Consider the following 27,252-nt stretch of genomic DNA (forward strand, 5'->3'; position numbering starts at 1 on the left):
GCGAGAATTATTTCCGAGTAATAAAGAGTGATATCTCCGGAAGAAAAATATTGTCATCAAGTATCTCCTCCGGACAGTACAAGGTAAGGTTAGGTTATACTGGCCGGCTATCACGCCATACATAGACCTACTGATCCTTAGTAATGCCAGTTGGAGGTTGAGTTTAAATTGAGGTGGAGAATTCGTCACACAGGACGTCAATGTTTTTTGCAAACTTTAAGAGCGACTACCTTTGATACTTTGTTTAGTCCTTTGAACTTCGAAGCTTCTAGATGCTTGAATAGCATTATTGATAGTACTGGCCAAGGGCATAGTAGGTATTCCACTATCTCTTTCATGTTAACTTCTCTGCACTTTCAGCATATATCGTTATCACTTATCCGGTTCGCATGTGATGCCAGTAGATTGTGACCTATCGAGATGCCAACAGCCGTCCGGTAGTCCTTTTCGAGACCGTGTGAGTAAGAAACAAGCGAGTTTTCCTAAGGTTCTCTAGCACATGATCTTGGCGATCCCGCATGTACTTAATACATTCCATCTCGCCCTGATCCGCCGGTCAGACCTTTCGTAAATTTCGTTGCACATCGTTTTTAGTGATTTTCGTATTTCCTGTACTTGGACAGTACAAGCTTTTACCAAAAAATTTTGAGATCTTGCAAGATATTTCAAATTATTCATCATGTACCTATTTTCGTAAGAGTCTGTGGGTGAAACTTTTCTGTATTGAAAAGAGTTAATTTTTTTTAGAGGCGTGGGGTTTTCAAAGTCCGCGATCGAAAATAATATTATAATCGTATTAGTTAGGCATGACCTCTCAGTGAAAGGAGTACTAGAAGTCAAACCACCACTCATTGCAGACGAAGATCTCGAGGTGCCATGAGAATATAGAGTGACATTTGCGCAACTTGTTCTGGAGGTTAAACTCCTTTTTATCCAGAACGGCATACCAAATATATGTTAAGCGTGCAATGAGGCCCTGCATGACGGTAATAACATTTTTGCATGCTCAGTGAATCCCACTCATCCAACACTCCCCTCGCTATGGTCTGAATCCGTCAAACAACATGTTTTCTGGGTCTACCGGTAAGTGACTTCGATGGCAACCATATGGAACTTCTCACCAAAGCTGAAGTCAGAAAACCGCTACAACAACAATAACCGGCCTGTTATGCATCTTAAATTGCTAAACTCTGCTCTAAGGCTTTCAAAGGTATATGAGAATAATGAGCAACTTCATTTCTAACCTCAATACAAAATTTGAATCAATACTAGAATTTAATAAACCGAAAATTTTGTAAAATTTGTCACAAATATACAGGATGTATATATATATTCAAAAAGTTAAAATTGGAGCCTCAAGTTTGACATTCCATAATGTCTGTATAATAATAAAAGGAATATGAAATACAAATAAATGTCTTAGTTGAGTCAAAAGGACATCGTGAGTAGCGGCGCACTCGCTGATCCAGTGGAAAAAGCACACACTTTCAATGCCATTAAAGCTGTTATCCTTTTGTGCTGGCTTTTGTACTTTTGTGTAAACACATTTTAGATTTGCAGGAGCAAGCAAACACCGGCCAACGTCCATTTGGCAGCCTTTTCTCTCGTCTTCAAGTTGAAAGTCCAAACGAAAGTGGGGCCGCGCATGCTACAAAAAAAGAACAAAAAAAAATACAATAAAATAAAGTAAAAACAGTGAAAATAACATGAGTTTAAAAGTTATTTGTAACATGAGTGAATTTCGACTGGCTCTTTGAGGTTAGGAATTTTAGAGCATCTCAGAAAGAAACAAAAATGAAGTAAAAGTTCCAGTAAGTAATGTCGTATGTCTTGAAAAGATGTTTGCGGTTATTATACCAAACTAAAATGATTTTTGAAATGTCAGATTTTTATTTAAGAAAAGCGGGATATTCACGTCTCGAACAGATATTAGAGGCTTATTAATTTGTTCGGTTCTTCACCTTTTATTTCCTCCTGTTTCTACCGTTTTTCCTTTTACCCTCTTCAATTTTAAATAAGTTAAGTTAAGTAGATTGATATTCGTGAGATCATGAAGACCTCTTTGATTGGTAGAGACGCTTGTCTGTGGTGATGCCTAGAACTCTTAAGTATGGATCGAAACGACTGTCATAAATCTACAAAGCGCCTAGAGCCAGCCATAAGTTTATTGCGCTGGCTAATATCTACTCCAACAAATTCGTCGGGTTTTATGGCCATAAGTTTATTGCGCTGGCTAATATCTACTCCAACAAATTCGTCGGGTTTTATGGCAACCTAGATGCTTCAATCTTAGTCTGGTGAAAGTTGGACAGCGAAGGAGAATGTGTCTAGATGTTTCCGCCTCATCTTTTTCCATGCAACTTTGACGCGTTGCGTTCTCCATAATCTTTAGCCAAAACCCATGAGTGACAATGGGACAATGTCCAGTTAGGACACCAATCATTGCGGCCATGTGAATCTTGCCAAGAGCTAGTAGTTCTATATATCTCTGCGTTTCACTCTTGGTCAGAAGGCTCTCGGAACCCCACAAGTGCTGCTTGTTGAGCTAGGACGAGGCCCGACAGCACGACGACAGGGAAACGCCTGCTTGTTATCATTCTAACGGGATTTTGATAAGGAAGCCCCCTTCCGGCTTTACGGTTATCGACGATTCCGTTATGACCCGCCAATTTCTCCAGTTGTACTTTTTGCTACTTTTTTCCAGCTTAGCCTCGAGCGCCCTTTTCTTTTATTTCACCGAAATAATACCCGAAATTGTTTGGACAATGGTAAGTTCCTACGTACAAGGACACAGCAAAGCACTCTAATGCATAAAAATATTACGTGTGCACATCGCTAAGTATGACTGCCTCAATGTCTGTATGTATGTGTGAGAAGAACTAAAATATAAAATATGAAATCGCATTAAAACCCAAATAAGTAAAGTGGTTAAAAAAAGCTGTCAAATCGATTATGAAATATATTTGGTGTATGAAATTTGGCCAACCATTTCCGGAAGCGCGAGCAAAGTGCCGGACAGCTGATGATGTTCACGTTGCCGCCAAGATGAGAAGAGGCGGGGCGAGTTGCATGCAATTATACACGCTTCAATGGAAGAGTGGAATTTCCATTGTGTTGGTGATTCGCCATTCACTGGACACACTATGCGTGATTGCTCTTCTTCATGTTCGTGTTGGTGTCTTTGTTGTTCCTGCTAATGCCGCGTACGTAACGAGTGTGTTCGTGTTGACGACGTTCGAAGATGAGTTTCATCAAGACGCACAAATCATCGACGTCAAATGTCGGCGACAGCAAAAGCAAAAACAAAAAAAAACAAATAAAAGCGTCGACAACAACAAGAGGGATAACTGAAAGTAGTCCGGAAACAGCAGCTGTGTAGGAAAAGCGAAAAGTAAACACTGGCATAGCATAGACTCTGCGGCGCTTTAAAGCACGTACAGACGTAAAAGCGTTTAGTTGTCTCTACTCATACATACTCGTAAATGTACTTATGTTTATTTGTGTGCTCGAGTATACGGATACGAAGATACTTTGTCAAACAAAAGAGCAGTGAGTAATCACTGGATTGCTTTTAACAAGAGAGAATGGATTCTGAAATCCAGAGCTACTAACAGGTTTATAGGAAGCTTCTGCTTCAAGGTTCAAAGACTCACACAGCTTCTTCTGGTGTGAACTGTGTGCTGATGAGTCTTAGAGATCACCAACGAGCCAAACTCGTAAGGCTAAGTGGTGGTCGAACAATAAGCCCAATACAGAATTTAAATTAGACATTGATCACTGTTTCAGAGGAACTTTCCTATGACTTTTCTTCTAAGTATTATTCCCATGAGACCTTTGGAATCCTTGAATTCCATCTGCATGAATAATATATTACTTTTAGAGAAACATTTCAATTTCTTGTAAGAGAACGACATCCTCCTCTTTCAAGCCAAAATATGAATCTTCTAAAAAGGAGGATCTGCTACTTCAGTTAAACACGCTTTGATTAGCTAATGCTGATATTAAGATACAATCTTTTCACCTTTCCAAAATTGTAGGTATTCTTTGCACAGATTCCTAAAAAGCAGCTTTTGTTAATGAATGACTTATTGAGTGTTTTCTTCGGGGAAGACCATGCGAACTTTAAAGCAATTGCGAAATACTACTTCAACTTGGCTAAAACTTTAAAGGGTCTCGAAAGGCACATATATTTGCGTCTGTCATACTACTTTAGGACTTTAGGTCTCTTTAGTTGGGTTCATCTACAAGTTAAGCATTTAAAGCCACAAGAATTACTATTAAACGGCTGGTTCAATATGGGTTTCAGTGAAGAAGTATTACGAAGATGTAAATGACTGGCTCTATGCCCCAATCGAAGTTAAAGGGAATTCTATGTATGTAACGGCTGATCGAAGTAGAGGTACTGTTTTCAATAGTTTTTTTTTGACAGATCACGCATGGGTAGTGCCAAGCTGTCATGTAATTTTTGTTCAGTATTGTTTGGCATTTCATCACGAAAGGATTTATGCCTGAGCAACGTGTACAAATTGTTAAACTTTATTACGAAAATTTACGTTCTGTAAAGAATGTGTTTCGCGCGATTCGCTCAACTTATGGTCAACATATTCTGTCTACTTTGCGTACTATTCGCAAAAGCATTACCCATCTTGAGAACCAGCAATAATTATTGGAAAATATTCGACCGAATAGACCATGTTCGGCACGCAATGAAGAAAATATAGCAGGCGTAGCTGAGAGTGTACACGAAGACCGTGGAGAGTCGGCGGCGTTCACAGCAACTTGGACTGACGTATGGAACGATTTGGCGCTTTTTACGTCAAAATCGTAAGTTGATATGAAGCCGCTCGACCATCCCAAACGACAATGCTTGGGCTCTTGAAAAGTTCCAAGAAGGTCTGACGTTTTCGAGCCAAATTTTGTTCAGCAATGAGGCCCTTTTCTGGCTCAATGGGTATGTAGATAAACAAAAGTACCGCAATCGGGCCGAAGAGCAACCTAACAGGATTCAAGAGCTGCCATTTAATCCAGAAAACTACAACAGTTTTGTAATGTTTGTGAGCCCGTAATATTATCGGTGCATATTTCTTCAAAAATTATGCCAGTGAGAACACAACTGTTAATGGCGACCGTTATCACGCCATGATAACCGACTATTTGATTCCTGAATTATCTGACACGTGGCCTAGACAATCTTCAAAAAATAAGTGCCAAAGAATTTTCTTTCGAATGGTAATAAACATCCAACATTAAATTTGAAGTTTCTGTGTTTTCTTTTAATAAAAGTAGGGCCTTTCATATATATCTGACCTGAGTGAGAACTAAGCCTGGAAAATCTTTTAGCTATCCGTATTTCTACTCGTCGGATATTTTATATCTAACGGACCGAAAACTGACGTCTGATTCTATTCGGAAGTGAAATATTCTGATGACAATAAAGCTAACATGTTCTTAAGCCTTCTCAAATATCTATGCCAACTTACGCGGCGGCTATACGGAAGGCATGCTGTGCGCGTTCCGCGTCAAACACTTTGTCGGATTACCGTAAAATAACCGCATATTTTCGGCCGATGGGCAGCATACTTTCATTTCATATTCGGCAACAACGCAGCCCATCCAACGCATAGATAAGAATTAGGTGAGAGACAAGGGATCGACTGAAATGTAGCAAGAAGCCTGCTGGCACTCTGCTAAATTGAAATGCAAAAACGTGCCAAAGCAATGAGCGTGGGCAATGAAAAGTCACAAGGAATTTGTGGCAAATGCGGTAAGTGAGCTGGCAGAGGAGAGAGTGTGCGAGGCAGCGGTCGATTGCAATGGGCAGAAAAGTAAAAATTTTCCGGAAAAAGCGTGCAAGCAAGGCAACCAACATACTTACATACTTGCGAGCTCATATATGTATGTGTGGGCTTGTGCTTAACCATTTGAGATGACATATGGCGGTTAGAAAGGCATGCAAAGGCATATTAGTTTCCTGTGACTGGATGGGTGGGTCTAGCTTTGCATTCGAGTGTTTTATATCAAAGCACAGTGGTGTGATTGCAAAAAAAGTTTGTTGAAAATTTTCAATTTCAATTTATACAATTTTCGATTAGAGAGGGAAAATGGATGGATTTTTAATCAGAGATTTTTAAATGGTTGTTATGGATAATGAAAAGCTAATTAATTTAACTAAAAAGTTAAGACAGGATTGTGAAAGTCAAAAGTAATCAGGACAACCGTAGTTTAATGGATACTCAAAAATTAAAAAAAAAATCAGAATTTCTTCATCACTTCTTCCTAACCAAGGCACAGTTTTCGTCGATATTCTTTCAAGAAACTGTAATTCTAGGTTTGTGTCTCGTCCACTCTGACGGGAATAACCTAAGTCTGTACTTCATATTATGTGCAAACAATTTCACGTGAGAATGACCCACAGTGCGGCATTTGCATGCATTCCAGGCGAGTATTTGTGCAAAAGATATTCAACCGCAAACTGCATATGTTACACACAATTAGGAAGCTCATCCATCCGGATGACCCGGAAATATTTGGGAATCTCCACCAAAATAACAATTAGCAATGTATAATTGTGCAATCAAGTAGATCTACTTCTGCACTAATTAATCATCAGTTCGCTTTGTAGATAAACCGTGCTGAGAGCATAAAGTGGGCTAAAGTAGAAATTGAACTCCGATAACATTAAGGAAACACAGAAGCGTCATTTTAATTATCATTGCGCCTAGATGTAGATTACGATTTTTTAAATATGTATTCGTTGCCTACATTTCGGCGCATGCTGAAGTTGGTCAAACCCATGCTACGTGAATTTCGTTGCAGAAAAACTTTTAGGTGAGTATCTTTTTCAGAAAAAAGACAGATAAAAATACAAGAGCAAATTCAAACTTACCGTATCTTGTAGACAGGGCATTCATAGACGTTTTTCGTATCTTGTTTATCGAGTAAGACCGCTTTGATGAACATCACAGGCATGGCGGGAAATAGCTCCTTCAGAAAAGCATCAGCAATGGTACCCATTTTCATGTCCCAGCGTGCGCCCTCCATAAACAAACCGTTAACATAGGAGCCCTCCTTAGGCGGTGCACTGAAATTTTGTAATTTTAATATTTTATAGTCTCACGAAAACCATAAGAGCACAACATGACTTTGAACCTACTTAATTTCCTCCTTAGTCTTCTTAGTCACATCACAATTGAGGCACATACGATCCAAAGCCCATGCGTTTTTGCGCGCCGTCTGTTGCATAATGGCGGTTAGTAAGCTCTGCGGATTGAAGAAACCACCGAGCCAAATCGACGATGGCATACGAAAATCAGCTACCCAACCTTCTAGCTCGTGCAAACGCATTTGCAAATCCGCAAACCACGACTGTAGACCTAAGAGGCTGGGATATGCAAGTTTTGTCCACGATTCGGGTACCTGATCCATAAATAGTGATTGCATGAGCCCCTCCATAATGGACGAAATCGTTAATTCACCCTTCAAGCCCAACTCGAGTTCATGTAGCGAACGCTTCAATTCATTCATTAAAATATTCATGCGCTCACATTCCTGAAAGGCGACTATAATGTATGGATTCCGATCTTCAACACGTGCCATTAGTTCGGGTATATTGAAAGGCGATGGTATCTTGTCAAGTAGATCTTCAATCATGGCTTTGACTACATCCTCTTGTGACTGCGCCTCACCGCCACCCGATTCAGCGCCAGCAACACGTGGTTGCAATTCAAAGACAATGCGGAAAAGTCGCTCCGAAACGGTGGTTAGGAAACCGATTTCCGAATTCAAATGTAGACCGTATAAGGTGGGGCTTTCGGGTGGTAAAACATCATCGATGTAGTCATGGTAGCCCTGATATTTTAGTATACCGGGCGCAGGGAAGCCAGGACAAAACTCCAGATCACCGTCGATTAGTTCCGGCTGCATGAACTCCTGCAAGTAGGTGCGACAAAGACGTCGATCCCAGTCGTCGGTTATGTGGCCGCCATACATGATTTCGCCGAACAGATAACGCAAATCCTCCCACGGTACACGCGTATTCGCTTCAAGATAATTGTACAGCACATAAACCGAAATTGTTAGATCGCCCACATTGAAGGGGTAAACCCGATTCCAGCCTTGTGGTCCGAATTTGCGTCGCTCAGCTACTACTGCATGGAAATAGCAAAGCGCAAATAGTACCGCTTTGAACTCGGTTTCCTTTGAGCACATTTCGAGTGTTTCTTCATTGAAATTGTCCAGCGCTTTGTGCACATTAGCCTGCATGCCGGTCGGTGGTTCGTTTGTGATCTTAATGGCTGACTCGAGAATACCTTGTGGCAATATATGGAAAGCGGGATCAGCCGCTGGTTCAGCGCTCAGGAAAAGCCGGTAATTAGGATTGACATCAATAAGCGATGCTTCCATTTTCTTCTCTAATGTCGGTAGCCAACGTGCGACCAAATGTATGTTTTGTAATATAACCCAGTGACCTTTACGCGATGCTGTGTCTATTGAGTTTTCGGCGACAACTTCCTGTCCTTGACCTAGCGAAACGCTATGGAAGTTCTCATTATCACCATGATAGCCCATAACTTTGCCCAACTTCTCGACATCCTTAAGCGGATCAACACCGGGTGAGAGTACAAAGAATACATGTGTTTCGGGACTGGTCTCTTCGAAGGTTTTTGCAAACTCCATAGATCTTGAATCTATATACTTGCTGCCCAGTTTCTCTTCAATAAATACTTGCATTGCATAAGACATACGATCCGGTCGTATACAACGCATAATGCACAGACGCTGTATAGCTGATTTCGTTTTCCATTCTCCCGGAAACTTTTCTCGCTCCGGACACTCTGAGTCAACGAATTTCTTCCAACGTTTGTGTGAGCCCTCAATATCTTTGTCTAGATTTCTGAACGCTGGCAGATTGCTTAGAGCGCGTATGCCACCCCAACCGACATTGGTGAGGAAGGATAGTTGCGATGTCTGATTCGGCATGTAGGGATAGCGCAAGAGAAAGTCCAATTCTGCATGTTCGACTTCACCTGCGCTAATAAGTATCTGCAGACACATTTGAGTTAGAAAGATGAGTTTGTCAGACTCGAAGAGACCACGTGACGTGTACAAAAAACTGCAGTACGTTATGGAGTCGATTAGGTTCTCTACACGATCTTTAAGTTTTTCAGCGGGCACAGCGCGTTGCATGGCGTTTGAAAAGACAACGGTAAAAGCTTTGAGCGAAAATTGATAAATCGGATTGATTTTGAAAAGATCGTTGAGTATGAAGTAAATGATTGAAGCACGTTCTGAAGCCGGGCGATAAGCTTCACGTGCGGTGTCAATCTGCACCGCCGTAATTTTAGCCTCAGCCACCTTTACTTCAATTTCGTCTGCGGTCTTTTTGGTCTTCTCCAAATTCATCACAAGCGTAACATCCTCCAAAACATTTTCACCCGCTGAAGACAAGCGTTGCAATAAGTCGTCTTCCAAGAACTTCAACGTGATTTTGAAGTGATTTTGCTGTTGCGTCAAACGCGTGCGCATAACCTCTAAATCGGGACGTTCAACTTTCACCACCTCAGCCAGTAGCTGATCTTCGAGACCATCACGCGTAACTGTGAAATTGATCAAAGTGGTTTGCGCTTGCATTTCCGGTTTATAATGTGGATTAGCCAATTTGGTGTGTAAAATGAGACGGAATTTGGGATTAAAGTCGATTTCTCGGTCACCCATTTTGAGGCATGTGCCTTTCTTTATGAGCATGCGTCCCAGCAACGGATTGAGTACAGCATCTACATTCTCGCCAATATTCTCGAGCAGCAAAACATTGCCATTCGAGACAGCTTTCTCAACCATGTCTAAATAGCCCTTCATTGTGAGTCTTACGACCATTAAATTGTTTTGGTACTTTTGTTTCACCCATTTTATGCCTTGTCTGCAAAGAAATAGAAGTCGGAATTGAGAATGAATCTTGAGATTTCCATATATTTTTATGGCCTTGACACTCTCAGTCTAAATATCGATATTCATCGATTTAATTATTGCGAAAATAACTCAAACTTACAGTTGTGGGTCTATCATGAGCGGATAGCGATCAGAGTGCACCAAAATCGCCGCATTTTCCGCAGACATACGATCGCTCGGCAAGCCTTGGTTATTCCACTCGGCGATTTGTGCATCGTCGCAAATCATTTCGAACGGATCACTATCTTCGGTAGCAGGAATTTTAGGCTAAGAAGAAAGATTTAATTTAGCTACAAAACTATTAAAAATTACACTCACATTGCTATTCTTGAAAGCGGGCCGCCACATCTTCTGCTGTAGCTCGATGCGATAAGGGCGCGTGAAGCAGCCGACGTACGAAATGAAGCACGAGATGAGCAGCATATCGCCCGGTAGTGTAATTTGGCCTTCTTTTAAGCTTTGAAGTGAATTAAAGAACGTGTAAAACTAGAAAAAAAGAATGGATAGCATATTTTTACCTCTTCACCGACTCGGTCCAGCGTATTTTTTCCGATGCCAAGCCGCCAATCAAACGATTAGCCAAGTCAATAGTGAAAGCTGTCTTGTCAGCCTCATCTTGGCACTTTTGTTTCTTGGCTAAGGCCTCATCATATTCCATTTGCAGCACATTCAACTGCTCCTCCAGTTCGAGTAGGCGATCGTTTAGCGCTTGTAGCTTGTCACGCGCATCCTTCAGCTCTTGCTCGGCTTCGACGAGTGCGCGCTCCTTCGGCTCTACGATCAAATATACATCGTAGAAACGATTTATATTTATCACCCATGAACAGAGACCAGCAGCTGCTGCTGATTTTGATAGGATTTTTTCGGGATTAAACTCTGAATCGTTAATGTAGGGTTGTAGGGCTTTGATAATATCCGGATGTATATGCTTCTTGTCATAATTCACCAAATCGCTAAGGAATTTATCTACATTGCCCATTATTTGACGACAAGCCTTCCAGCTGCGATCTTTTGGTATCTTGCCTTTGGAAGCAAATAACACCAAAACGGCGGCGCACACGCTGACCACCGCTTCTGGCGGTGAACCGAAGGACTTCAATTCGGTTAGATTGTTTTTGTTGAGTGTATTAAGCGCCTCTTGTGCCGCAATTAGCGCTGGTTGTGCTTTACGGAAATCCTCCTCACACAGCTTGGCTTTAGCCGTGACATCCTCCTCGATTTGACGCACATTTTTCTCTTCTTTGGTGGCAAAAGCGCGCTCCTTGGACACTTTCTCATTCTCAGCACCCACAACTTTAATCAGATGATCGGCCTCTTCGTTTTTCGCTTTTAGCTCTACTTCTTGCACTTTGAGCACATCTTGTAGTGCATCGACTTCTTTCGAGCAGCTTGCTAACTTAATCAGTCCATTCTCCAAACGAACGCGTCGATCTTGGTTGGCCTTCACTTTCTCCTGCAGCAGTTTGGCATATAAATTGATTAGTTCGAGGAAAGATTTCGGTGTGGTGTAGTTGTAGCGTTTATCGTTGGCCAAATAAACTGCCGAAATATCATTGACAGTCTTGTGCACGTAGGCCATAAACTTCGATACCGGGTTGGACAAATATTTGGGCAGCACATCGATTTCATTGAGGAAACGTGCCGATACCGATTCGAGTGCCTCTTGTGGCCATTCGTGGAACCAATCGATGGTCGTGCAGTTCACGAGCGCTGGAAATTTGCGTGCACGCACACGCAACGTGGCACCAACGGGGGAGAAACACAGCACTACCTTCAGGAGACTGCGCACCTTGTCAATGAAATATTTCCAGCAATTTTCGCGTGTGTCCATAATACCCAATTGCTTGACCTCATTGCGCATGGCATTGATTATGTTTTCGACTTCGTCGTCTGGGAAGAGTTCGTGTATATCGCCGGAAGCAAGCATATCATTAACAAGTACCAAAAATTGCTCTCTAGCCACCTCTGAATCGGTCATTAAGAAACAACAGGGTGTTGATTTGACGCCTGCCTTCATGTATAACGTCGACAAGTTCGCCTTCAGATCATTATTACTGTAATCTTTTGTGAGTTGTATTTGGAAAACGTCCAACGAAGAGATAAAGCAAGCGAGACGCGTTAGTGACTGCTTGCCCGAGCCGCCAACACCAATGAGTAGCGCATAGCCACGTGACGATTCCAATATACGACTGATACGACAGACGTGCGCCATGGCGTCCTCGAATAGCACCAAATTCAATGCACCCACAAAGTCGTTATAGCGTTCTTGTGCCTCCGATAACAGCCGATGTAGTCGATCCCAGTCCGATATGGGCATATATTTGATATCGGAAAGTCCTTTCGCAAAGTGACAATAGATATGTGGTCGGTGAAAAACAATATCCTCGCTGAAGGTTTCGATGCCTTTGCGCACCATGTCTCCGATCAGCTTGCGGTAGTTGGCCATATCCGTGCGATCAACGAGCTTGTCTCCATAAACGCGATTGCATTCGTGCACCCAAAGTCGTAAGAGCATATTGGGATTGGGGCATGTTTCGAAATTAGCATAGAGAACACCCTGTACGGAAAAGCATGTGGTTTTCAAAAAGTTTAAAAAAGAGGTAAAGAGAAAGCATAGTAACAAACCGTAAGTGACGTTTCTAGAAATATGTAAGGGTTAGGTTTCCAAGAATATTTTTTAAGAGCTAATACTATTGAGAGTGAAAAAAATACTTTAAAGGCTAACTTGCGCTTTAAAGTGAAATCAGAGGTTTCAGTATAGAGGTTAAAGAAGCTTCCAAGATCTCTGTGTACTATTATTATAAGAAGGAAAGGAGAAACGTATAATTCGCGCAATCTAATCGGGTATTCATTAACGATGTCTTTCTAATGATATTAATAGAGTCCTTAGAGTCGCGGGACCTCTTCAAAGCTTTTAAGTCTCACCGGAATTACGAATACTGATTATTAACCGAGGCACATGCAATGATTTTTATTGGAATTTTTGAATTGGAGGAAAAGGGGTCTTTTTTTTCAAGGGGCTGTGCAAATCTAAAGAGATTCAATAAATCTTCATTATATTATCTCAATGTTACCGAACTCTTTATGCCGCTAAATTTAATCTAAAGAAAATTACCGTAAAAATGTTAGCAATGTCACGTAAATTGAAATTGTAGTGGAACTTAATGGCCGTAGGCAGGAATGTGCTGGCGACCTTCTGATGCAATGAGATGGCCGTGTGTACGAGCGGTTCACCCAAGTTTATTACGGCTTTGTCGAATTTAAGGTGCGGTGTGGCCAAGTGCTGGGACAGTATGGAGTAAAGGATGTGGAAGAGCGCATCGGCAGCGGGGGCACTGAAGGAAGTAATTTTAATAAAGAGTAATAAAATGGAAAAAAATACACCTACTTGACGGCAAAAGAGCAGAAGTGTCGCTGTAAGCGTGGATTGATGGTGAACGAACCGGCAGAAGGGTTCATGCAGGAGACGAATTGACAATTATGTATGTCACGCAAAGTCATCTTCACCCGATCATACCAGTGATGGTAGTCCATAAATTGCCGTATTAGTGTGTGCGGCTGTACAGTGCCGTATTTGTCTACCTCCGGCATATTCATATCGTCCACAAAGTACAACATGTTCTTATTGCCCTGCGGCCCATAATTGCGACCGGCCTTCTTCTCCAACGGTTTCTCTAGCACGCGTTGCAGCATCTCCGAGGTCGTATAGAAATTGAAGGGCACATTTTGTATGGCATATTTTCAGTGGGTAGGGCATTTAGTTTTGAACCCATTATAATAGTTTTTCCTGAGCCCGCAGCGCCGATCAGCATTACCGGATGATTATCAGCGACAAGCACGTCCATGAAATATCGTAGACGCGTCGTCTCTGAAGTGTGCACCAGATTGGACTGTAGTGGCACATCCGGATCCAACTCGAACGATGGCACCAATTTGGTCCACGGTAGGAAATTCTTTGTTTCATGATCCACGTAGTAGGCGAACACGTTGTTGCCTGGGGGAAATTTAACAGCCTTAAATTCATTGATGAACCATTTGTGGAACTCGTTACGCCAGTCAATGATTTGATCTTGGAAGAGTGTCGAGCCGAAACCCCAAATTATGCTAAATACAAAGTAAATTTCGTACCAATCCTTTGGACAGTCGTTGGGCACATTCTGTGGTGTTAACATACAGTCGAGCAGGAAGCATGTCATTTGCAACATGGCGATATTAGAGATGGGCGTGATGCGCTTCAAGCGTTTATTAAAAACATCCAACATGGGCGGCACGTACTTGTCAAAGAGCACATTGAGCGTGGCCACTTCGGTTTGATTGGCACGTGTATTCAGCCACGATTGTATGAATGGACTCCAGCCCAAATCTTGCGGGTTGATGTAAAGTATACCAGCGCGCGACACTGTAGCGGGCGTAGCTGTTTTCAGATTAGCAATTTCGAATAGCAACCGCATCTCTTTCGTTAGAGCAATTCGTTCATTACTTGCCAGTGTCAGCACTTTGTTGTCATCCATGACCGTATTGAGGCTCTCAATCCACATGGGATCAATATCACCGTCCAATACAATCCATTTCGGTCCAGTGCCACCTAAATTGGCTTGATCGCGCATTATTATGGAGAAGAGTCCATCCTTCCATTCACGCGTCGCTGGATTGACAATACCGAACAGTTCATCGTTCGTGACAGCTTTAGGGTTGAGATCATTGTAGTGTGGTTTGCGTTTCTGATTTTGATATGTTTTGTTTAATGTCTTCCAAACCTCCGATTTACCAGTGCCGGCGAAACCTATTATGAATACCGAATGCCTGACAGCAAAGAGTTCTTCCAACTGCACGATTTTCAAGATGAAACCATCTTCAGGTTGCAGTTTCAGATCAACAGCTGATCTCTTGATTACAGCTTCGAATTCCAATGAACGTTTTCTTGGCACATCTAAGTTAGGGAATAGATCGCCAATGAGTCCCATGAAAACCGGCACATCGTCCGTGACGATTTTCGGTATATTAAAGTCACGCAGTGCACGCATAAGCACTTGATCCTCAGGTCGATAGCGATCATCGCGCTGGAAGAGAAAGTTGATATGTTACATAAGTGATGGTGGATGGCATTATCGAACCAGAGCAATAGGTGCAACGGTCCTGCTTCCTGGGGTTACGGGCGCTATGAGAACTACCTCAACAAAGGCTCTGGAAGTTATTCTTGACATATAAGTCAAGTATGAGTCAATGCCTGCGCACAACCGGAGCAATTTTTTAAGCAGATGATATTATCTGGAAAGAAATGAAAATGAAAGACAGACGAGTTGGCTGGCTCGGCTGCCCTAGACCTCTTACGAGGGTTGCTTGAAGCAATGGAGCTTAGAGGAACAAATAAGGCCTTGGAACACAAGCAACACTGGGTATATCAGAAAGTTATCCTGGGGTATTGTCGATTGTGGATAGATCAAAAAGCTCCTATTTCTAGGCCAAATTGACCTTATTAGTATTGTACGCTACCTACGCTTAGGATTCTACCTTCAAAAAATGGAAAAAGTGGAGCCGGCGAAATATATAGTATGCGCGAAGGACGTTGAGAGGCTGGAACATTATCTATACCCATGCCCAGCGTTCAGCTGGACGAGACGGAGCACATTCCACGGCTCCCAATGCTCGAACTTAAGAGACATTGGGCAGCTGGGATGGAAAAAATCAATTTTTTTTTTACTAAGTCCACTGAGTTGCTGGATTAGGTTTTGTTTAGCTTACCACCCGGGATTATTAGACCAATTGAACGGTCTAATGATGGTCTAGGTGGCGCCGCCTGCGGTCTGGCCCTCACAGCCTGATTAAATACTTTATGTATTTGCCTGAGACCTTTCTATCTACGAATAAGAGAATCCGGTCAATCAGCTGCAACTGAAAAAGCACTTCGCTGCCAAAAGATCAATGTCACACATTCTTTCTTCGGCACAGAAAATGTGTAACTAAATTAGCAGTATCTCTTAATGACACTGGCTTCGAGTCGAACATCGTTTATGTCGCCATGGACTAATTTAGCGAATGTGGATTCCGCATTACCGTGCACACGAAAGTTTTAATTAAAATGTGCTGCACTTCGACATTGGAGCCATACATTCGGATGTATTCGCATACAAGTATATTTGTGCTGCATCCGAGATTGTGCAACGGAAACTTTGGTAACTGGTTAATGGTATTAGTTGGTACTGTGAGCTGAGGCATGCAATCGGCATGGACGTGACGCTGGCAGTAAAGTGCCAAGCTAAATGAAGGTGTTGACATAATCAAGGACACTCGACAGTGGCGAAAACAATTGTACACTCAATAAACTAAAACAGGATATGATGACGATGATGGCGAAGGCGAAAACTGGCGAGTCTTAAATGAACTCGTGCTGCTAATGGGGCTACGGGCAACTCCAAACTCTGTGGCACAACTGCGAGTCAGGAAAAGTTTAACTGCGAGTTGAAAATGTGTGTAAAGCTTTTGGCAAGGCTATAAGCCTGCGGAAGCCAAGAAATAGCGGATGTGAGCCTCTCTGGCGTATGCGATACGCGATTAAGTTTGTCACCAAGTTTTGGGAAATTTGCTAAGCTAAGGACATGACTTCGTCATTTCAGTTGCTGCTGTGTGTGTGTCGATAATTAAATATATATAGCTATATTTTTATAGAAACTTACACGTAGTGAACCGGCTACTACTAGCACTGACTTTATGGCGCGCAAACCCCAATCGTAGTGATCCTGCTTAGATAAGAGCTCCTTGCATAGCGTGTAGAGTGTAATGAATTTTTGCGCTAACGGACGTGCTTCCTGGAAGCCTTCCGCGACCATCATGATTTCGCTGATGAGCGCAAAGTCCGGCACAACCATAGCGCAGGGTCGATAGAGTGCTTTTAGATTCTCGGGCAACTCGGCACGTCCAGCATATCCGGGATTCATAGTGATAAACATGCCCACAGTTGGGCGCAGAGATATGATTTCACCCAGAAAGTTAAACATCACTTTCTTGGCCTGCAAAATAAAGTAAGGTTAAATTCTAGTCTGGTTGCTTTGAAGACTTGAGTCTCACTTTGATGGCATCCTGTATGCATTTCACCTGCACCGCCACCACGGAGAGCACCTCAACTGATATGCGATTAAATTCGTCGAAGCAACCCCATGCGCCTGTCTGCGCTAGACCTTTATGTATATTACCGCAAGATTTATAATCCATCTGCTCGGAGCAATTGAACACATAGACCATCATGCCAAGTGCGCGGCCCAAATCTTTAGTGGTTTCGGTTTTGCCCGTACCAGCGGGACCCGCGGGCGCGCCACCCATTACCAAATGCAGTGATTGTGTTAAGGTTATGTAACAACGATCGGTTAGCGGCGTGATCACCAGTCGCGGTGTATTGCCGAGATATTCGTAGTCGTATTTAAATTGTGCATCGCAGATATTCGCAAAACAATCGTCGAATTTCAAGTCCCAGCGATGACGCAGCTGGCTTTGCCATTGAAATGCCGTGGCCAGCTCTACTTTGGCGGAAATAATTTTCGCCACAACATCACGACTATGCACATCGATCGTGCAGACGGTCATGATCTTTTGACGATCGGCTGGTGTGAGATCGGTGAGTAGAATATTAATCAAATTATTCAATTGCGCCACTTGCTTTTTGTTGTAGTCTTTTATGGCATTCTCATAGCGTTGTTGCACCTTTGCGAAGGCGTCGTTCGTCTCGGTTGTCCACCAGATCTGCGTGGTCACCAAAGCGGGTTGTGCGGGCCATTCGAATATCCAAATGTGTCGCGGTTTCTCCTCATATGCGATGACAGCGCGTCGAAAGTGATCACGTAACGTATCACGCATTCGGTCCGTAACACGATTGAGCCACACTTCGACTTTGCCGCTACAATCACAATTGTCTAAGAACGGCACGAACTCTTCATGTTCCTTCGCAATCATGCCGACAGCTAGTTTTGTGCCGGCAATGAGATTCAGACGACCCATAGAGTCGTAGAGCTTTGTCAAATGACGGCAAACCATTTTAGGATTATTACCATTAGAGAGTATGTCCAGTAAATCGGCGGAGGAGACAAAGTAAAAGCGTGGATATGCCAAGCGTTTGGTCTCCAGATAGTCGTTGAGTGCTTTCTCGCACATTGTCAGTTGTTTAAGTAGTCCTTCGAGTGTGTCGTAGAGTTTGCTGTTGGGTCTGTTAGTTGAACGCACCACATTGCGATCAGCATTCATTTGATTCAGTAATTGCTTGAATTCGCGATCAATGTAATCGAAACGTTTGGAATCTTCGGGCAATTGTGAACGAATATCCTCCGAACCGATGAATATACTCTCGAGATATTGCCATTTACGTTGCACTTCAAACCACGAACCGATGATTTGATCCGCATTCGATAACTTTTGCTGCCATAATGCGACTTCCTGCTGAAAGTAGCCGACGTACTTTGATGATGCCATATTTTGTAGCTGCACTTGGTTCTCTTCCAGTGTTTCGATCATTTCCTCTGAAGCTTTAAGTAACTTCAGTCCCGTGCGCTCGTGTATATCATTCTGGAATTCCATATTGGCCCAAGTATTCGCCAAATCCTTAAGTACTTTCTCCATGGCTTGTTCTTTGACTGACTTGTCTACAATGCCCTTAACTTCTTCTTCATATTCGTGCAGATTAAGATCTATCAAGTCTTTGAGTGTTGTCGAGTCGTCCATGCTGAATTTAACACCAGTAGTTGTCATTAGCTCAACCCAGTGACGATCGCGTATTGCGGGATTTTGTAGTTCCGTTACTGCACGCAATGAAGTCATCAGATTCTTTAACTGATTCTCAGTGTGTATGTAAGGATCCCAAGAGCGCATTTCTTTGCCCAAACCACGTAACTCTTTGCCGAATTTCTTGCATTCCTGATCCATCGACTCAATGTCAATTTTCTTCCAAGGTGTCTTCTTCCATTCGTCGATTGTGGTTTGTATTGTAATTGCAAAGTCCCACATCACCTTCAGCAGCTGCAAGTCCTTGCGACAGCGTTCAATCTTACTTGCATCTGGACCTTGTAATTCGAATAGCACAGCAGATTCAGAAAGCGACTTTTGGCGCTCCTCCAGTGCGCTTATCTCCAGGTCTGCTTCGTCGATAAGCTCATATGGATTGCTGCATGGCACGTGGAAGAACTGTTGGTAGCAGAAGGCAAAACTTAAAGCTTCTACTTTAATACCAAAATTTAGTGCAAATACCTTTTTTCGTAGAAACCGCTTACGATATTGACTCGCCATCGTGTCGCATAATATAATACGTTTTTCAATAAGATCGACTTGGTAGGACTGTATGGGCGCAATAGTTTGCTTGACCGCCGCAGCATTCTTCTTCACTTTCATCCATTTATCGGGTAGCTCGTTCAGCTGTAAGGAGAGAACGGGGAAATGGAACGCAAGTGGCTTAGTCTGCCGCATCAACTTACCTGCGCCAAGACGCTATCCTTAAAGTCGTAATTGTACTGTTTCAGCAGATCCACAACCTCGCGCAATGGATCGAACATATAGTCGTATGTGTATTGTTTTTCATTGATCGTATTGAGTACAGAGAGAATCTTGAGCAAACCTTCAAAATCATCTTTATTGAGTTCGATTTTCAATGCCTCATTTGCTTCCTCTACGAAATCTTCCAGTTCCTGTTTTCAATATCAACAAATATTTATTATAAAGTTTAATTTTAAAATAGAATCCCAAGTCACCTGCAGCGAGTTCATAACGCGATCGATGAGATCTTGTTTAAAGAGGCTTATCCACTTAGAAACCTGATTAAGCACTGCATTTTTGAAGCCCTTCTTATTTAAACGCAGCCAGACATTGAAATCAATGAAGGATTCCCACTGAGAGATCTCATTTTGCAAAGCAATGAATTTGTCCAACTGTAAGATGTAAAGATCACTTCTCAGATTATTCATATTAACGTATTTTTGACACTCTTACCTGTTCTTTGTAAATATTTAGCGGTGGATAATCATCTTTTATCGGCTTCAAACCTGACTCGCCTTCACCTTCGAGTTCCGCTTCACGCTCGGCCACCGTCAACGGTCGGCCATACTTTTTAACTTCGGAAAGATATTGTTGTTTGTCTGAGAGCCACAAATACGAATAATCCATATAGAGCTTGGAGTGCGAACGAATCTGCTGCAAAGCGAATTTAACTCTACTCATGATTTCATTACGTTGCTTCTGGAGTTCTGGTTTATCTTTCAATTCATCTGTTGGTTAAGATTAAAGAAATATTGGTGAGATCTAGGGGGCTGAATAAATGTCAAAGGAGATAAAGAAAATAGCCGTGTCAGTTCAGTTATTGAAGTCGCAGAATATTAAAGGTTAAAGCAATTTTAGATTATTCTTACCAATATACATACCGGAAAGAAATAAGTCGAAAATATATTTTTAAAAAGCTTGATCTGTTCCATAGCTAATTTTGTTGAGAGACTTTACTATTATTCTTTGTGTTTAGTGAGTGTCCTTCATGTTTATGATATGTTAGGTCGATAGAAAAATTTCAGAATATCTTTGGAAAATAATCTAACGTACCCATAAAGTTTTCGGGTTCCTCGCCTTCCTGTGGTGGATCCTGTGCCACACGCGGCAACATGCTCATCATATTATACATATCATCAATCAAATTATCTATATGCATTGTAAAGCCATACGGTGAACTGGGATCCAAATTTAGAAAGTAAACAACTAGTGGTTCTTGCAACTCCATGAGAATTTCAAAAATCGGTGCATCATTTTCGTAACGATTATCGATTTCCATACGTAAGTATGTAATACTTGTAATAACAGCATCCAGGAGTTCTGAGGCGATTTGTGTATCCACATATTTCTCATATTCTCGGAATTGTTCACGTTCTGTCTCGGTTAGCGTCTGCAGCAGATCATAACGATGCTGCGGCGTAATGATCTGCGAAAATACCAAAATAATGACAGTTTCAAACTTTGTGGATTATAATAGGATATATTTACAAACCTCTCCCTCCGAAGATGCCTCTTCTATGCCCTCGTTCAGCTGTTGCGTGAACCGCTTGGCTTCTGGCACAGCTTTCTCAGCAGCAGTAACTGCAGCGCTAACAGCCGCTATATTTGGTGTGGGACGTTCTTCATCATCTTCCTCTTCAAACGCCTCGCTGCTCTCCTCAATTACATACCGTTGCGGTATGTCAAAGAAGAGCTTTGCATTCTCGTACATCAACTTATCAATGAGTTCTTTGGTATTATTTGCTTGTTTGACACGTTTGGCAATAATATCCGCGCGGGGCTCGACTCCCAGCAGTGCTTTTGGATTGAGGTCTTTGCGTTGGAATAATGGTACTTTACCCCAAGCGTTGATGCTTTGCTTGATCGCATCCAAATTGGCTTGACATTTCTCGATGCGCTTTTGTAAATGGCTAATTTTACCAAATACTTTGTTTATAAAACGCTGATCTGCAATTTTTGGGAGAGAAATCGTGAGCAAGATTTAGTTAGTCAGATAACCATTCGAAATCTTAATTCTATCTACCGAACGACATCCAGATAATATCGCTAATCAATGGCTCCATATAACGTTCAATTGCGCTCAACTCGGCTCGTATTAAATTCATTTCACTCGGCTGCGATCGCGAGTTAATATCGTTATACCATTCGGCAATGCGCATAAGCTTGAGACGCGCTTGCTGTGTGAGAACAGGAAAAGAAACTTTTAGTTATAGCTTTTATGTGATCATAACTTTAGACCAAATGGGAGAAATTATTGCAGGGTTAATGAATAAAGCATGAAAGATCAGTATACATTTTGAAAATAAATCGGTTTCTGAAGTAAGCTTGGCAATGCTAAAACTTCTTATACTTAAAGTATAATTTGTATTTACCCAGAACTCTTCACTTCTTTCGTAGAATTCTATCAGCTCATCTGGAACTTCGCACTCCATGATACGCAATACTTTAATATCCTTCAAAGCATCCATTAATTCTTGTGTGAAATTAACCGAGAGCACACCTTTATCGTCCTTCTTCAAAAGGGTCTGTTGCATGCCAAAGGCAATCTGATCACGCACCATTGTATACCATTCCTCAAGTATCGCCTGCTTCAGAGCGTCGATTTCATTTAGCATTTGATTGTAAATCTCCAGTGTTTGTTCGCCATATTCATTGTCAAAGAGTCTAAGAGTTAAGGAGAAAACAATTTAGTAATAGTAAGTGCATGAAAGTGTATTAATTACGGATATTCGTAGAGTTCATAGTCGGACTTGATCCAAGTGATGCGATGTCGCAATTTATGTAGCCACGAGATAGCGCCAGAAACTTTGGGAAAGCAATCATCAGTGGGAAGAGCCTAGACCAAATGTACATCAGAAGTTAGAAAATCATAATTATAAAAAAATTAATGTGGAAATAATAAAATATTAAAATTTTTTTTCAAAAGAGGGAGAAAAGTTGCCTACATTTAGGCCTAATCAGTTAATTTAGTCAAGTTGCACACCAATTACGGTGCCATCAAGTGTAGGTTTTTAGCTGAATTTAAAAATAGTATTATTGTTGCCAGACTAATCACTTTTTCATTATAAAAAAAATCAATTTCTTTAAGATGTTCGATTATTAAAATTTTATTTTTTTATCTGAGTCACCTTAACACCGGATTTCCTGTAAATGTCCTCGAAAACGTTGAAATCCTTTTTCACTGCATGTATCTCTTCGGCCAAATCATCCACCAATATATGCATATGCGGATCCAATTGTTCCTTGATAATCGGGCGTAACAACAAGCTACCGCAAAGCATCAGATCATGTGAGTCCAGCAGCGCCAATTCGAATTGGAATGCAATGCGGCGCTCCAATTTTTCGGCGAAGTCATGAAATTTCTCGACATCCTTTTGAAATTGTTCAACAGACTCGTCGGGGTCGAGCACGTTGTACGTCACACCATTCGTCCAATCACGATACTTGTTATTGAATTCCTCGAGAATTTTGGTTAGTGCCGCTGATATCTGGCGACCCTTCAAACCGCCAACTGTGATCTTTTCTAGCTTTAGAAAATCACGGCCGGTATCGAAAATTTTCCTCATCACATAAAGACGTTCGACAAAACGATCTAAGCGATCGAAAATCGTTTTCGGATGCCATGTCCAGTCTTGCGAATTGAATTGTGTGCCAATTTTAAATTTCTTCAAACTCGAGCGACAATGATCATAAGTTTTCCTGCACGATGAAATGTTCAAAATGATTCCTTAGTCAATTGTGCTCACTTTATCACTTACTTGTAGTATGCCACGTGATCAATATTCAATATTGTGCGTTTATAGGCCTCGTCGACATCACCGAAACAGCTCTCGGGTTCTATGGTTAAGATGACATTCTCTATTAGCGAATTGTGCCACAGTTCGAAGAGCAAAACCATATTTTCCAGCGTGTGAAAGTATTTGGAGTGTCCCCACACCAGCCCGATGGTCAGGAGTACCGGACGCAATTGTGCGCGATTTTCATCCATTCGATTCACTTCGAAAGAGTCGATAACTTTGCGCTATGGAACGGTTTGTACAATAGTTTACTCTCAATTCTAAATGCACAATTCTTGTTGAGCTCTTACCAGTGGTGCTAAGTATTTGGTTATATCGCGTGCTTCGGCCAATGACTGCAGCACCAGCTCCACAATCTTACGATACGTGGACTCGAAAACGGAATTTATTTTTTCCAGCACAAAGCCGATTGTTTTTATGCGCTTATCACCTAATTGATCGGCTAAATTCTCTAAGTTCTCTAGACGTGACTCCCAGAAGCTGAAGAGGAGATCCGGCTTCGGATGTGTTTCCTTGGCATAGATGCGTTCGCGTGCCTTTACCAAAACCAAATCTTCAACCGAGTCGAGCCATTTCACCACCATGAATTCCAACGAATGCTTGAGCAGGTTGTTGAAGTTGTTCAAGTTACTGGGTTAACGGATATATATTTGTTAATAAAAGGTAGTTAGATGGTTAAAATGGAATAAAACGGACCGTGATCAAGTTCTAAAAGCAGATGACTAAGAATTACGAACCAAGTCAGATTATACCGAAGAAATTTTAAATGCAGAGCATATTTAGTATAAAGAACACTTGACTTGAATTCTTCAGCTTCTGATCTTAAAGATCTGGTCTAGAAATATTCTATAATGCTCCTATATTTTATAATGTTCTCTCACGCCTAAAAAGTACATGTACATATATTACTTGTCTGACAGTTTGATCAGCTTCTCTGCTTTTAGTTATATCGTGGATTAAGATTGTTGTTGTAAGAAGTCTTGGTACGTATATACCGGCCGACCGCGATTGTAAATACTCCATAGCTTTAACACACACGTCACCTTGAATACCTCACCACACTCACCCGATTGCGATTTGTGGTGCGCAATCCATCACTTCGTCGATACAAATGGGTAACGGTAGAATTGTACGATTTATAACGATGCCCTTCATTTGTGCAATGCCGTTGCGTAAATCCTGTGATTCGGTTTTCATATCATTAACTATCACCGATGTCCAACCGTCTTGATTTACGGGATTATTGACCACAGGGAAGATAACATCATCGCAGAGCACCGAGAGATTTTCCAGCACATTTGGTAGTATATCGCCAATCATTAGTTTCTGCGCGATTTTGTTGGTGAAAAATAATTGAAATGTTAAATAAAGAACCAAATGATGTGGCAACCACTTACGCTGTCCATATCCTGCAACGACAGATCGGATGGTATTTCGCGGCGCATGAAGTAAACAATTTTACTGCGCGCCTTTGCGGGGAAGTCAAATGCGGGCACCAAAATAGAAGCGTTATTCAGGTAGAATACCAAACGCGGGTGGCTGGAGTCGTTGAGGAATACTTGGATTACTTCCTGTTTGAAGGTAGTTTAGAAGAGAAATGAGAGTAAAATTTATGTTAGAAATATATTTTGGAATGAAAATTCTAACTGTTTTGATCTTGTAAAGTAAAAGGTGTATAACATAGTGATCTTTGTGTTAATATCAGAAGAATGTATTAGAACCTTTTCAAAAGAATGGCCAAGTAAATGGTTTATCGATTTGACTAATAGCTAGAAGCTTACGATTTGGAATTTTTCTATCACTTTAAAATATTTAATATCCAGCTGAACCTTATATAAACGTAACTACAATTAATTTCCTTTATTACAAGTTTTTCAATAGCGACGCTACAAAAGTAGATCGATATGGAGAGCAAATGACACCATATTTTTGCCGCTGTTTTGACATTTATCTTTAATAAGATTTCCTATTTCATCATGGAAGGATATACGATCCAACAAGTGGCCTCAACTTTAAGAGCGCCACATCCACTTTATGGTCGTCATAATTGTCCTGTCAGATCAGATTGAGCGTGTAGTGGAAAAATTTGAATCCACAGGCACAATACAAAATGTTCCCGTGGGGGTTTCAATAGAAACACTACAAAAGTTGACCCATAGGGACAGCAAACGACGACCAATTTTTTCCTGTTCTTTCGTCATTTCTCTTTAGTATGGTTTGCCATTTTATCATGAAAAGATATACCATCCAACAACGAGTCCAAATCATTAAAAGTTACTACCAAAATTCGAAGTCAGTGGCCTCAACTTTAAGAGCGCTACGTCCAATTTATGGTCGTCATAATCCTCCGGTCAAGTCAACAATTGAGCGTTTAGTGGAAGAATTTGAATCCACAGGCACAGTACAAAATGTTCCCGTGCCAGCAAGATAAAGAAGTGCCCGTAGAGTCGATAATATTGCTGCCGCTAGCGCATCAATTGAGAAAGACCAAATCAGTCTCTCACATGTCGTTCTCAAGCGTTGGGCATCTCTGTGGGCATTCGTTGTGGTGAATTTCGCGAAAAGCTCTTGGCCTACATCCTTAGAAGATAAAATTGACGCAAAAACTTAAGCTGCCTAACCACCAGAAAAGTCGAATGTTCGTGAATTGGGCTGAGCAACAACTGATCCGTATTTTCAACGAAAACTCATCTTCAGCGATGAGGCTCATTTCTGGGTGCATGGCTTCGTCAGTAAGCAAAGTATGCATTATTGAACAGGCAGTAATCCACACGTACTCCATAAGTCACTACTGCATTCCGCAAAAAATATGGTTTGGTGCAGCTTATGGGCCAGCGGCGTCATTGGGCCGTACTTCTTCCGTGATGATCAAGACCGGCGCGTTACTGTAAATGAGTATCGCTACCGTTCAATGATAACCGAATATTTCTGACCCGAATTGGAAGATATGGACTTGGATAATATGTGGTTCCTACAGGACGGTGCCACAAGTCATACAGCGAATTTCACAATCGATATATTGAAAACCAAGTTCGGTGAACGTGTTAGCTCGCGAAATGGCCCAGTCTATAGGCTGCCTCGGTCGTGCGAGTTGACACCGTTAGACTATTTTCTGCAGGGATACATCAAGTCTATGGTCTATGCCAACAGGCTAGCAACAATTGATCAACTTCGTACAGATATCGAAGATTAAATTGTAGCAGTACCGGTGAGTTCCATACACAATGGCATCAAATATACTTTCAAAGGAGTAAAGAATTTCATTGATATCCCTTTCTGTTTTATTAAAAAAAAACTTTTGTGGCGCTCTTATTAGAAAACCCGTTATAAAAATAAACTGACCAGTTTTACAAAAATAAATGTTCAGAGTAAGCAGATCGACCCCAAACTACTATTTTTCTTTCAAGAGACTGTGAGAGAGCGACATGTTTAAAATTCAATCAACTTTTTCTATCCTTTGCTTTTTAACACTAAAAACTCTCAAAAATTTCAAAAATCTAAGAAATCATTGCAAAATCAAACATTTACAAACAACAAAAATTAATTTACATAAATATGTTCGCAAGCACTTACTTTCGACTCGGGCATGCCCATTAGTTTTACCCAGCGCTCATTTTTCAAACGTAACGTTTTCATGACATAATTATTGAAATAGTCAAAGCGATCGTCGACTTTCTCCTTTTTTTCCTTTTCTTCGGGTGCCGCCATGGTGGTGGACGAGGAAGGTCCTGCACTAGCTGGTTTTTACTTTAGCGGTACGAGCGTGTAGGTTAATGGCTTTCCTTTACACTTTTTGCGCAAGAGCTTCGAATATGCTGGATACTGCTTTTTGTTCCTTTGGGTTCTCTCCTTCTTTTATAGTTATTGGATAATATTAAGTTATTTACTGTTTTTTTTTATAGATGTATAATATTTAGTCTTTGCTATTATTTTTGTGTTAGTTCTTGTAGGTTTTTGATATTTTCACGGAGCAAATTTGCTTCCGTTCAGCTTGAAAAAT

The 27,252-nt window shown here is 41.4% G+C and overlaps 1 protein-coding gene across 1 annotated transcript; it reads right to left on the reverse strand.

Annotated features, from left to right (window-relative positions):
- Positions 1–1,355: 1,355 nt before the first annotated feature.
- LOC126762099 (dynein beta chain, ciliary) lies at positions 1,356–26,960 on the reverse strand. Its single transcript, XM_050478611.1, is given in 26 exon segments — positions 1,356–1,648; positions 6,887–7,081; positions 7,154–9,916; positions 10,046–10,212; positions 10,264–10,402; positions 10,464–12,502; positions 13,061–13,280; positions 13,334–13,688; positions 13,691–15,005; positions 16,620–16,952; positions 17,011–19,110; positions 19,174–19,338; positions 19,398–19,607; positions 19,671–19,847; positions 19,909–20,183; positions 20,509–20,881; positions 20,948–21,402; positions 21,479–21,632; positions 21,828–22,119; positions 22,179–22,291; positions 22,584–23,154; positions 23,214–23,476; positions 23,543–23,882; positions 24,319–24,578; positions 24,650–24,823; positions 26,826–26,960. Coding segments are annotated over 26 exon segments (13,683 nt in total). The 3' UTR covers positions 1,356–1,548.
- Positions 26,961–27,252: the final 292 nt, after the last annotated feature.

Source organism: Bactrocera neohumeralis, chromosome 2, assembly GCF_024586455.1.
Source record: "Bactrocera neohumeralis isolate Rockhampton chromosome 2, APGP_CSIRO_Bneo_wtdbg2-racon-allhic-juicebox.fasta_v2, whole genome shotgun sequence".
In the NCBI taxonomy this organism is placed as follows: domain Eukaryota; kingdom Metazoa; phylum Arthropoda; class Insecta; order Diptera; family Tephritidae; genus Bactrocera; species Bactrocera neohumeralis.